At 60.6% G+C, this 12494-nt stretch overlaps 3 protein-coding genes across 7 annotated transcripts in view; 1 reads left to right on the top strand and 2 right to left on the bottom strand.

The window, feature by feature from the left end:
* Positions 1-1290: 1290 nt before the first annotated feature.
* On the bottom strand, positions 1291-2467 carry TSSK2 (testis specific serine kinase 2). The gene has a single exon (XM_058532305.1). The coding sequence runs from the start codon at positions 2388-2390 to the stop codon at positions 1302-1304; it is 1089 nt and encodes a 362-aa protein (XP_058388288.1). The 5' UTR covers positions 2391-2467; the 3' UTR covers positions 1291-1301.
* Positions 2468-6809: 4342 nt separating this feature from the next.
* On the bottom strand, positions 6810-10415 carry TSSK1B (testis specific serine kinase 1B). Its single transcript, XM_058532135.1, has one exon. The coding sequence runs from the start codon at positions 8327-8329 to the stop codon at positions 7235-7237; it is 1095 nt and encodes a 364-aa protein (XP_058388118.1). The 5' UTR covers positions 8330-10415; the 3' UTR covers positions 6810-7234.
* A 460-nt stretch (positions 10416-10875) lies between these two features.
* DGCR2 (DiGeorge syndrome critical region gene 2) overlaps positions 10876-12494 on the top strand; it is a 95423-nt gene continuing 93804 nt past the window's right edge. For 4 of the 5 annotated variants that reach the window (XM_058532134.1, XM_058532131.1, XM_058532132.1 and 1 more), the window contains exon 1: positions 10878-11150. In XM_058532134.1, coding sequence (XP_058388117.1) covers positions 11072-11150 — 79 coding nt within the window. In that variant the 5' untranslated portion in view covers positions 10878-11071. Of the gene's footprint in view, positions 11151-12494 lie in introns of all 5 variants that reach the window. The other variant, XM_058532133.1, reaches the window with a different exon arrangement.

The raw sequence follows: 12494 nt of genomic DNA, 5'->3' as shown, positions 1-12494 counted from the left end.
GCACCATGGCTCAGCACTTGCCCATGGGCCTGAGGGTATTGGTGCCTGACCCTCAAGAGGCTGAGAGCCAGTTGCTTGACATGGAGGTGAGGTCCCTGCACCGTGGGCTTATGGGCCCAAGACCATGGGCTGGCTCCCATACGTGTCTCTTCAGGCCTCAGGTGGGGTCAGGTTGTGTCCAGGGTGCTCAGGGAGACACAGCTGGAATCTGCTTAGACCAGAGTCCTTCCTGCTCTGAGCACGCCCAGCCCTGTGCTAGGCGGCCTTCTTGGGTCTTCCTGTGTTGGTCTTCTCGCCCCCTCCGTGAGTACCGATGTTCTCTGGAGGCTGGTGTGGGGCCTGCCGCCTTCCTGGGCTTCCACTAACCTGTGCTCCTCAACAGTGGGGCTGAGCCCCGGCTGTGCCCTGGGACCCACCAAGGCGGCTGGAGGTGGGCTCCGCAGGTGAGCATGGGCCCAGGGCTGGGCCTGCCCGGGGATCAGGAAGGTGCAGCTTTTGGTGCTTTTCCCCCATTGGGAAGGGTGGGCTTGAGCCCAAGGGAGCCCCCAGGAAGTGGGGAGGCAGAGGACTGAGTGGACGTGAGTGAGATGCAGGCAGGGCCACGTAGGCCCAGGTGCTGACAACCTCGAGCACTTGGCTGGTATGGAGAGTGGGCCCTGGGGAGTGAAAGGCAACAAAACTGAGGGCTGCTGTGTGGGCGAATGGGAAGGGGTGAGGAGGGGGAGCTGAAAGGTCTCAGCTGGGGCTGCCCTGGGGGCTGGAGGGGACACTTGAGGGGCTGAGGTCACCGAGCTCAACCCCGAGAACGGAGGGAGGGGAGGACACTGAGATAAAGGGGCTGTCTGAGCGAATAGGGGTGGGAAGACGTGCACCTGGCACCTGGGGGTGCTGGGCACGGGGCACGTCCAAGGGAGGCCTGTGGGGGGCCCAGCGGTGGGCAGCAGCCACAGTCGTCTCCTTGCCCACAAGGTCTCACCCTGTCTCCCTGAGCCTGAGTACCGGTCCCTGGACTCCTACGCTGGAGACCCCCACGCCGCAGGGAGGGTGGTTGGCTGAGTCCCAGAGAAAAAGACTCCTCACGGGGCACTCTTGATGCGTATATACACTTTGTGGTTTATTTGGTGGTCAGCAATTAACGTCTCTGCTACTAAGTGGAGGAAAGCTAATAGAACGTAATCAAAATAGTGGTTTAATTGACGGATTTTACTTGTTCTTGCACCTGTGGCTTCTTCAGCTCCTAGCTGCCTACCTCATTTATGTGGGCACTCACCATGCACCGTGCCCCCGGGCCCTCAGCACCGCTAGGTGCTTGCTTTCCCCACCTCGGCTCCGGAGACATGATGGTCTTTTGCCCTGGAGGTCTCGGCCAGCCTGTCCTCCATCCTGTCCTCGTTCTCCGGCAGCACCAGCAGCCGATGCTGGGTTTTGACCCCCAGCTTGTGGTCAGGCCGGTGCTCGGGCCGGTGCTCAGGCCTCGAGCCTGGCCGGGTGTCCAGTTTGCAGTCGGCTCGGTACTTGCCCTCCCCCTCCCTCTTGAAGGAGGCAGAAGACATGGCTTTGGGCTTGGGGGGCTGCAGCCATGAGTGGCTGAGGATCTCATCGATGTGCAGCCGCCGGTTGACGTCTGGCTGTAGCATACGGTAGATGAGGTCCTTGCACTCGCTCGTCAGGTGCTTGGAGCGCGGGAAGTCCACGCGGTGTTCCTTCTGGATGCGCAGCATCTTCTTGATGTCGGAGTCGTCGTAGGGCATGGAGCCGCACACCATGATGTAGAGGATCACGCCCAGGCTCCAGATGTCATATACCTTGGGCTGGTAGGGGATGCCCTGCAGCACCTCGGGGGCTGCGTACGCCGCTGACCCACAGAAGGTCTTGCTGAGGGTGACGCGGCCGCTACCGTCCCGCAGGCAGCGCTTGGAGAAGCCGAAGTCAGACAGCTTGATGTTGAAGTCCTTGTCAAGGAGAAGGTTCTCGCACTTGAGGTCTCGGTGGACGATGTCTAGGTCGTGGCAGTACTTGACGGCCAAGGAGAGCTGGCGGAACATCTTGCGCGCCACATCCTCGTGCAGGGCTCCCCGACACTTGATGAACTCTAGGAGGTCGCCCTGGACGCCGAGCTCCATGACAATGTAGATGCGCCCATCTGATGTCTCGAAGATCTCGTAGGTCTTGATGATGGAGCGGTGGTTGACGGTTGCCAGGATGTCCATCTCCCGAGGAAGGAATCTCTCCACGAAGTCAGGGGGTGTTTTCTTGCGGTCGAGGATCTTGACTGCCACGTTGAACTTGAGGCGCTCAGAGTAGGCAGATTTGACTTTTGCGTAGGAGCCCTTGCCAAGGTTGATGCCCATGATGTAACCCTTCTTTCTTAGGACTGCGGCATCATCCATGGTGCCAGGAGCGGCTGGCGCCACTGCCTTCTACATCCCTTCTCGACGTGGGCCAGCAGGCATTGTCATTTACTCTGGGGAGGGCTGTCTGGCTGGGCTGGGCCTGGACCTGGAGGGGTGGAACGCTCAGCATTGTCTTCACGTGACTTCAGCATGTGAAGTCATAAAGCCGGGCTGCTGGGAGTGGGGACTGGGCCAGGGGGAGCGGGGCCCGGGCACCTGGGAAGCCAAGCTGGCCTGGCAGGAGCACCCACTCCCCGCCCACTGGAAGGAAGCCAGCACCCAGGACTGTGGTAACCCTCTCTGCTCCTCCTCCTCGCTGTGGCTCCCCTGTCCCGTGTCAGGCCTAGGGAGATGCTGCCCAGGTCCAGCCAGAGTGCCAACCCCATGCCCATTTCTGGCCATGGGGACTGACCCTGCATTGGCCCTTGTCCCACTAGGGCCAACTTCCTACAGCTTCTTTAGGGTCTTACGAAAACTCCGTCGAGGGCTTGTGTCCTCAGAACTGGCGATGCCTGGGAGGGACTGCTCTGGTCTGGCCAGGCTGGCACTGGTTCCAAGCCTGGTGAACAAGAGCAGCTCCTGTTTGGGGTAGAGAGCTGGGTGAATGATGCTGCTGCTGCTGCTGTGGAGCAGGGCGTGTGTGGGGCGAGACGGCAGGCAGGGCTCAGGTGCTGCGAGTGCCCAGCCGCGTGGCCCAGGGCGGTGGACCGGCAGATGTGTGTGGACGGTTTTGGGGACTGGGGCTGGCCTGGGAGGATGGGCCAGGCTTTAGTCAGGTAGAGGAGGTGGTGAGGCACCCAGGCGGGGAAGAGCTTGGGAGAGGAGAGGGCTTGTCCTGGGAATGGCTGAGTCCCGCAGTCAGGAGGGAGGTGGAAGAGAAGCTAAGTGGGGGCTTTTCCCTGAGTGATGGGCAGCCATGGCAGGGCCCAGGGCAGGAGGAGCCATGCCCCAAGTCTTGTTTGAAGATGGTCCCTGGCAGAGCCCAGAGAGAATGGGCTTTGGGGTGAGTGGAGGCCAGTGCCTTTGACCAGGCAAGAGGAGACTGGACCAGGGTCGGCCTGCAGGGATCAGGTGGCAGGGAGAGAGAGAAGGGTCTGAAGTGCTGGTCAGCGAGTGGGTGGGGCCTCAGGCGGAGCCAGGGGCTGGGGGCGGAGGGGGCCAGCAGCACCCAGAGCATCGACTGTTAAGAGCAGGCACCTGGGTGAGGAGAGGTCCTTAATTATGTCACTTTGGACCTTTGGGAGGAGTGGGTGTGTTGCAGCTGTTGCAACCGTGGGATAGTACATTGTTTGTCTCTCAGTGTTTTGTGCCCAGAAACAAAGTGAAAACCCTTTTTCAGGGCACATATATGGGTTTTTGTTTTGGAAAACATGGTCTCCTGTATGTCTCCTTAGGTACTTTGGAAACTCTGCTGTTCATTCGTCCTCCATCACAGGCACGTGTCACGAGTTGCCAGGACAGGCCTGCTGTGTGCTTGGTGTTCAGGGGAGAGTGAGGAAGGCCTGACTATTTCTAGTGGGGGATTGGGGAGGTGATGGAGCCAGCACACAAAGAATCAAACGGGCTCCACCAGGTTGATGAGGGGCAGAACGCGCCAGGCAGATGACATCTTGGCCAGAGCACGACACTGTGGACGCACCTGGAACGCGAGGGGAGGTCCCTGTGGAAGAATGCAAGGGCAGGGCAGCCAGAGTCCACATGCCAGGTGAAAGTGACTGAGGAGGGCGGCCCACAGCGGTGACGGCCCCCTAGCAGCCACGCCCCCCTGAGGCTTGCTCCCAGCTCTGTAGAGATTCCATTGTTAGTAGCGCTAGCTTGATGCCTTCCTTTCTTCTAGGGGATCTTGGGTAGAAATGACCAGAACTTCACTCCTTTGCGTCCCAGAAGGGGCTGGCTATGAGGATTTGCAGGCCAGGACCCAGGTGCATGACCACCTGCCCCCCCGCCTTTCTCCTGTGCCCCAGATGTTCCATCTGGGGCGTCCCCTGCATGTCTGCCTTCTTGGATGACTCCACCCACCCACTTTTCCCTTTTTTGTGGATTCTGCTTCCTCACACCCCACCTTTGCCCAGGGCAGTGTGCTCTCTTTGGTTCTTGGGGGACGTGGTGTGAGGCAGCTCTCGGCACTGTGCGAGGGGAGCTGCCGGGGTGTGGAGCAGGTGGCTTCCTCCAGGCTGTGCACACTGGGGCAGGGAGTCCTGGTGTCTTAGGGGTGGGGAGTGTTAGATTGGACCAGGGGCCTCCAGGGTGCTGCAACCTGCAGCTCTGTGGGTCGGAGACTGCAGACCCTGGGAAGGCTGCTTCCCTCTGAGCTTCGGTTTCCTCGTAAAGTGGCACCCATTTATCCATTCACTCCACAGGCATTTGAGGGTCGCTTCCAGGTGCTGGGGTACACTGATGAACAAGACAGGGCCCAGGCCTGCCTGGAGCCCAGAGGCCAGGGAGAGTCAATGTCACATCAACAGTGTGAATGCCCAGCGGTGGCTGTGCCGTGACACAGGAACACAGAGCTATGAGGACAGAACCGGGGGCTGGACTTGGGGAGGTTGGGAAGGCTGAGGTCTGAGGAGTCAGCCACTCGGAGGAGGACGAGGACTGCCAGTGCATGTGATGTCCTGAAAGGACACAGCTTGGCAAGAGTGTGTGAGGGCAGGAGGGAGCATGGCAGGCTGAGGAGGCCACGTTGAGGGTCTTGATCCTAGAGCCTTAGGGGATCACCAAAGGGGTCTGAGCCAGGGCCAAGCCCAGTGGATTGAGCAGCTCACAGGAGTGGCCCGGCAAGTGAGGCCACCAGGGGAGGAGTAGGCTTCAGTCATCTGGGCCGCAGCTTCCCACTGTGTGACTTAAGGCAGTCGCCCACTCTCTCTGAGCTATCTCCCCATCTGTAAAGCACACAGTAGGTGCTCCTTCCTGTGGTCCCTCCTGCCCAGGCTCGCCTCCTGGCTGGGCTGCAGTGAGTCACTCCTGGGGCCTCTCATCATGCATGACCCGCTGCCCTGATGACCACAGCAGGCCACAGAGATGACTGAGGAGAGGAGGTTCGTGAGCCTCTCCTTAGAATGTCCTCACAGCAGGCCCCGTGTGCTCTGGAATTCCACTCCACCACCACACAGGCCGTGTGACTCTGAGCTCCTGAGGCCTACGGGAGAAACTGGGTGGCTCTTCCAGTATTACTCAGGGCCTGTTCTGTGCCCGGACCCTGAGCACCCACAGGCCCGCCCTGGTGGGGCACAGAGTGGCGGGCTGCTGAGCACTATTAGGGGCCCCCAGAAGGATTTGCAGAGGCCATGGCCCCTTGGCTGAGCCTGGAGAGATGGGCAAGGTCTGCAGGGATGTGTCCACAAACACGATTATGGCACATATGTGTGGGGGTGAGGGAAGCGGCTGGGAGGCCAGACATGGGAGACCAGGCACTGGGATCCTTCCCAGGAGCAGCAGAAGCTGGACTGGGTGCAAGAAGGGGCCTCTGGCTGCTGTGGGAGGTGATGGGAGGGCAGGGACAGAGGCCTTGGTGGTGGCTGAACCGTGACATACCGGAACATGGTGATAGGAGGACATAGAATGTGTGAAGGTGGCTGTGGGGAGAGGGAGGAGCCAGGCAGAGCAGTGGACTGGATGACGGGCGGGGTACTCACTGGACCTTACTTCTCCCAGGGACTGGGGTTGGGATCTTCCCAAGACACCACATGGGCGGGGGGAGAGGTGAGTCTGAAGGCTCTTGTCCTCTTTGTGTGTTAAACCCACAGGTCCACATGAGGTTGTCTGGAGAGAATGCAGAGCAGGAAGAGAAAGGGGCTGCCCCGGGCAAGATGAGGACTGCCTGAGAAAAGACACGGGCAGCCAGTGATGCCAAATGCAGGCCTGCGCCCTCTGCGGGACACCAATGGCCACAGGGGCCAGGCATGCCTTGCGAGGATGCCTGTCCTCCTACTCACTGCTGTCAGCTTATCCACTCTGGCAGGGAGCGTCACCCCTGGGGACAGACTGGGATTAGAGGGAAACGGGATGTGGTCAAGGCCACACTGACTGTGGGACACGCAGGCTGGAGTGTGGCTGGTCCATCAGCAGAGTCCCCCGCTTCTCCTGGGCTGGGGGAAGGATGACTCAGGGCACCTTTGAGAACCAGGTGCTGGCAGGACACCAGGAAACCCCTGATGGACAGAACGAGTTTCCCACCAGGTTGGAGAGCTCAAGAGGGGCCAAGAGGCTGGTCCCCCTGCCCTCTGCAGGCCCCTGCCCCCTGGCAGCCTTGTGGGGCTGGCTGCACTGGGGTGTTGAGGGCTCCGACCCTCGGCCCCAACTGCAGACAGAGTCAGCTCTCCCAGCGGGAGGCGCCCCCGCCTCCCGCCCTTCCTCTGCAGGTAGCCACCTTGCCCTTCTTGGTCCTGTCCTCTCTGTGCCCCCTCCCCACCCCAGCACCACACTCATGGCCTCCCTCTTGAAGCAGCATCTTCCTCACTCAGCGCTCTGCTCTGGTCCAGGGCCTGAGGTCACTGGCAGGACGGGGCACACTGGGATGTATTTTCCCAAGCAGGAAGTGAAGCATAGTGCGATCCGAAGAGTGGGGAGCCGGGGGGAGTGCAGGATCCTCTCCTTGGAGGACCGCAGTCAGCTGGGGCAAAGACATTCACCATGGGGTCGGCACTAATATAGTGATTTATTGCTTCTTTAGTCATGTGGGTTACCAAGTTCAAAGGGAGGGAAAAGAAACTGACGAAAATAGCAGCTCATCCGGTACTGTCTTCCTTCTCTGGCTTGTCCCTCGGCTTCTTCGGAGCTCATGCTTCAAGCCATGAGCTCTGCTTCATTCCCTGTCGGCCCCCTGGGCCACAAGAGGCTCACTAGGTGTGCGTCTCTGAAGGCTGTGGAGGGGCCCCTTCCTCTGTCTCCCTGCTCGGCTGCTCGCTGGTGAGGCCCTTGGTCTCCGACTGCCTCGACTCCTGCACTTGCAATGTCTCCTCCTCGGGTTTTGTCTCGGACAGTGCCTCTTCCTGGGGGTCCAGCTGGGTGGCGGACTTCTTGTCAGAGCCAGGCTCAGGGGTCCACAAGGGCTCAGTGCCACGGGAACTCTCCCCCTCCTTGTTGATGGCTGCAGAAGACAGGCCCCGGGCCTTGGGCTGCACCCAGCAGTGGCTGAGGATCTCATCGATGTGCAGCCGCCGGTTGACGTCTGGCTGTAGCATACGGTAGATGAGGTCCTTGCACTCGCTCGTCAGGTGCTTGGAGCGCGGGAAGTTGACGCGGTGTTCCTTCTGGATGCGCAGCATCTTCTTGATGTTGGAGTCGTCGTAGGGCATGGAGCCACACACCATGATGTAGAGGATCACGCCCAGGCTCCAGATGTCATATACCTTGGGCTGGTAGGGGATGCCCTGCAGCACCTCGGGGGCTGCGTATGCCGCTGACCCGCAGAAGGTCTTGCTCAGTGTCAGTCGGCCACTGTCATCCCGCAGGCAGCGCTTGGAGAAGCCAAAGTCGGACAGCTTGATGTTGAAGTCCTTGTCAAGGAGAAGGTTCTCGCACTTGAGGTCTCGGTGGACGACATCCAGGTCGTGGCAGTACTTGATGGCCGAGGAGAGCTGGTGGAACTTCTTGCGAGCATCGTCTTCATGCAGGGCTCCCCGGGTTTTAATGAACTCGAGGAGGTCGCCCTGGACCCCGAGCTCCATGACAATGTAGACCTTGCCGTCTGATGTCTCGAAGATTTCGTAGGTCTTGACAATGGAGCGGTGGTTTAGCATGGCCAGAATCTCAATTTCCCGGGGAAGGAATTTCTCCAAGAAGTCTGTGGGGGCTTTATTGCGGTCGATGATCTTGACCGCCACGTTGAACTTCAGGCGCTCAGAGTAAGCGGATTTGACTTTTGCGTATGAGCCCTCTCCCAAATTTATTCCCATGATGTAGCCTCGTCGCTTGAGGACGGCAGCATCATCCATGGTGCCGGGAGTGCCCAGTGCCTCTGAGCCTGCCCTCTACATCCCTGCGGGACATGGGCCAGCAGCGTCCTCATTTACACTGTGGACAGAGAGTCCTCTGGGCTGGCCGGGGCTGCTGTCCCTGCCTCCTAGAGGCCAAGACTCTGGGGTGGAATGTTCAGCATTGTCTCCCAGGTGACTTCAGTGGGTGAAGTCATAAAGGAGGAGTGCCCTGGGGGAATGAGGCTCTGGCCTGAGCCACTTGGACTCAGAACTCTGGAAGGCCAGCTAGTAAGCAGACTGAAGGCCAGTGGAGAGTGGCCTTACGCTTGGCTGGGACCTGAGGTAGCAGGGGGCTGTGGGAAACATATCAGTCTGCCCATGCCTCCACACCTGGAGCCAGTACTGCTTGTGGAGTGGTGGGGCTGATTATTGCAACCCAGGGCATGCCAGGAAATGCAGGGTGGATGGTCATATCCGTGTGGGGCCCAGCGGAAAACAGAAGACACACTCAAGTTAGGGCAGTCTGAGGGGGTTAATAAAGGGCTGATTTACAAAAGTGGGGACAGAATATAGGGAACCCCAAGGGTAGTAATAGAGCCCAGGAAGAAGGGAGGGATGGTCACTGGAATCTGGGAAGAGAGAGGCAGTGACCCCACAGGGAGGGAGCTGGGGAAAAATGCCCCTGACCTCTTTTCCCTCCCATCAGCCCTGGAAGCCCTTGACAGGTGTCCACATAGGCAGCCTGCTGGCCACAGGCAGGGCTGAGAAGGGTGGAGGTGGATCGGGAGGGGCAAAGACTCCTGGCCCAGTGGTCACTGCAGTTTAGGAAGCCAGGGCTCTGCACTCTCCCTGCATGGTCTGGCCGGACTTTTCACCTTCCTGTATTTTTCTTTCCTCATCCTAACCTTTGCCAGCGTGCTTCTCCAACAGTGGCTCTGCTGGGGGACAACTGGCAGGGATTTCTGCTCTTGGCCGTGCATTCTCTTCCTGGGATCTTCCCAGCCTGTAGCCCTGGCTGGGCTCCCAGGGCAGATCTGGGGCTGGGGGGCAGAAGGCTAGGCTTTGATCCTGCTCTGAGTGCCAGCAGCTGCTCCTGGGAATGCTCCCTGAGGATGGTGCAAGTGGCTAGGGCAGCACTGGACAGGGACCACTGTTTCTGCCAGCAGTGGGGCCCCTCTGCTGTGACAGCCCCTTTGTCTAGCACCTGCTCCAGGCCATGCCCTGAAGGGGCAGAAGCAGGCAGGTCTGGCCTAGCTTTGGGTTTGAGCTTGGTCATATCCACCCAGAGGGAGTGGATGCCTCTCTCTCAGATGACCCCGAGGGATACAGACTGGAATCCTGGGACACTCGGGTACCATGCCTTGAAGGGGCTTGGGAGGACTGCTCATGGGGAGTGAGTCAGTGGGGCTGGAGGTGGGCCAGGCTGGGATGGGTCCCCACCAGCCTTGGCCCTTCCCCCTTTGCTCTGCTCCCATCTTCACCCTCTTCCGCAGCGCTGACACGGTGCCAGGCTTGTCTTTGTGGCTGCGGCTCCTTCCTTTGGACGGCTTGCTCCTCTCCTGCTAAGGACACCCCATCTGCTATGTCCTTCAACACAGTCACCTTGTTTCTGATGACAAGTGTGGGGCCAGCACTTGAAGCATTGTCCTCTAGGCAGGCTTTCCTCCATGCAGACCTGGCCTGCTGTGGCAGCAGCTGTGCCCAGCCTTCCTTGCCCCTCCCTGCCATGTATAGGCAGGGCCCTTCCTCCAGAGGCCAGCCTTCCTCCACACTCACTCTGGGACCGGAGCTTCACTGTCAGTTTTCCTGGTATGACACTCCTTTAGGCTATTTCCTCACCTGTGTGTAACACTCTCAGTTGTGTGCGCTGAAGCCACACCTGCCTGTTCCCTACAAGGTTGATCCTCCTTCCCCACCCCCGGAAAATCCTCAAAGATAGTCCTGGTTCCTCCAGTCTTCCTCATCCTTTCTCCGCAGCGGTTCGGCTTTAAAAAGACTACTTTAGGGCGTACCCTTGGGCCGCTGACCGGAGATGGGCTTGCAGGTGTGCAGGGTGTGAAAACCCTTCGTGTCCCAGGGTCCTGCTTCACCCCCGTCCCCGCCTCCGTGTCCCTCCCGCTCCCTTCACGCTCTGCCCCTGGGCCGGCCTCGGCCCCTTGGACCGCACGCCGCAGCCACGCCGCGCCGGTGTCTGTGTCCGTCCTCTTGGTCCCGTGCCCCTCCCCCACCGCCCTGCCCCGCGCCCTCGGATCGCGGGCCCTCTGGAGGCCCTGCGACCCAGGCTCCGCCCCCGAGCCCCACCTCTCTGCTTAGCCAGTGGCGCACTTCACCCCTTGTAGTCCCGGCCCCCCGCCAGGCCCTCCCCTCAGTCCCCGCCCTCCGCCGCCCAGATCTTAGGCCCCGCCCCCTTCGGGCACTGCGCCCGGGCTCCGCCCCCGCCCGGCCGATGGTCCGCACGCATTGGGAGCGTGCAGGCCCCGCCCCCGCCTCGGCGGTGATTGGCTGGCGCCCTGTCGCGGGAAGGAGGCGGGGCGGCGCGGGGCCAAGCAGGACGGCCGCCATCTTGCGCGGAGCCGGAGTAGGAGCCCGAGGCTGCGGCCCAGAGTGCGCCCAGCCCCGCCGCGGCCCAGCCGGAGCCCTCTCCCGCCGCCTCTCCGCGCCCGGGCCCGGCCCCGCTCCGGCCCCCGACCCTCAGCCCGGCCCGGTCCGGCCTCCCCGCGGGGTCACGCGGCTGCCCCGGGGACGATGAACGGAGGATAAATGGTGCCCAAGGCAGACAGCGGTGCCTTCCTGCTGCTCTTCCTACTCGTGCTCACCGTCACCGAGCCGCTGCGGCCAGGTGCGCGGCGCGGCGGGCGCGGCGGGGCGGGGCGGCCGGGCGGCCGGGGGCGGGGCGGGCGCGGGGCCGCGATGGCCGGGACCTCCCTCCACCTGGCTGCCGCGTCCCCGGAGGGCGCCGCCCCCCCGCCGTTACCGAGCCGTGAGTTTACCTGGGCTCAGGGCGCCGCGTGTGTCACGGAACTTTGTTCTCGAGGGATGTTGCCTTTGGATCCACATCCGTGGAGCTCTGCATGCTTTGAGACTGACGGGAGCGAGAGTGTGTGTGGGGCTCGATCTCACTTCGGGGGCCGGGGAGTTCTCTGGCCGAGGCCCTGCGCCCCTGGGGCGCGCCCTCCTTGCTGGCCCAGGGCTAGGCTCAGGCTGAGTGCTGGGGGTCGAGAGAAGCTCGCGGAGGCACCTGGTTTGCCAGGCTTCCGCCCAGCAGTGGTTGATGCCAGCGTCTCAGCCTTGGAAGCTCCTCGGCTGGAAAGGGTAGCCGTGTCGCTTATTGTCACTCAGTGAGGTGTTGCACTTGAGAAGTACTCAGCTTGGAGACGGCCCTGAGGAGGTACTAGGAGTCCGCCGAGCATCGCGCGCGGAGACGACGCGCTGCATCGCGGCTATGTTGCCGCCGTGGGAGCCTGGACAGTGCCAGCCACTTAGGAGGGCGCCTTGTGTGTGATGATTAAATGCTTTTGGAACTCTCTTTGGACCTTGTGTTTTTATAAGCAAGTCTGTGGTGGGGAATCAGAATCATGGTAGCTAGAAGGTCCCAGATAATTTTTCTCTTTAACTGTTTCTGGTGTATGCCTCTTCCCTTGAACTGCAGCCAGAAAATCAAATCCCCAAATGCAGGGCCGGTTTATCCATCAGGCGCAGGAGGCCTGGTGCTAGGGGCCCACAATGCTTTTAGTCGCCTGGGAAAATGTTTGCTTTCTTTTAAAATTAGCAGGAAAAAGACCCTGAACTTTTAGGTCAAAGCAAATGTTGTAATATGCACACATAAATACATTCATCTTTATACCAACTCAGTTGAAAAGTATGATTCTTAATTTTCTTGTGTGCAGGAAGGGGCCCATGAAGGTAGAAGTGCCCAAGGCTGTCTGTGAGCAGTATTAGGCCTTGGTGTGTGAAGGCAAGCTGGGGAGCCCAGCAGTTTGCAGCCCTCCGCGGTGGCCTAGCCAGGCTCCCGCCTCAGACGCACTGTGCATCTCTGCTCCCCAGTGTCTCCGTGGTGGCCGAGGCCCAGGCTCATGCTCAGCCTGGAGTCTCTCCCATGCTGCATCTCTGGCCTTCCTGAGTGGGGCTGCTTGTTCACTGCTTTTGATGTTTTCTGGGCAGCGGAGTGACTAGTTGTGGGTGG

The sequence above is a fragment of the Diceros bicornis genome, chromosome 35 (genome assembly GCF_020826845.1).
Source record: "Diceros bicornis minor isolate mBicDic1 chromosome 35, mDicBic1.mat.cur, whole genome shotgun sequence".
Lineage (NCBI taxonomy): Eukaryota > Metazoa > Chordata > Mammalia > Perissodactyla > Rhinocerotidae > Diceros > Diceros bicornis.
This window is presented reverse-complemented; position numbering and strand designations above follow the sequence as displayed.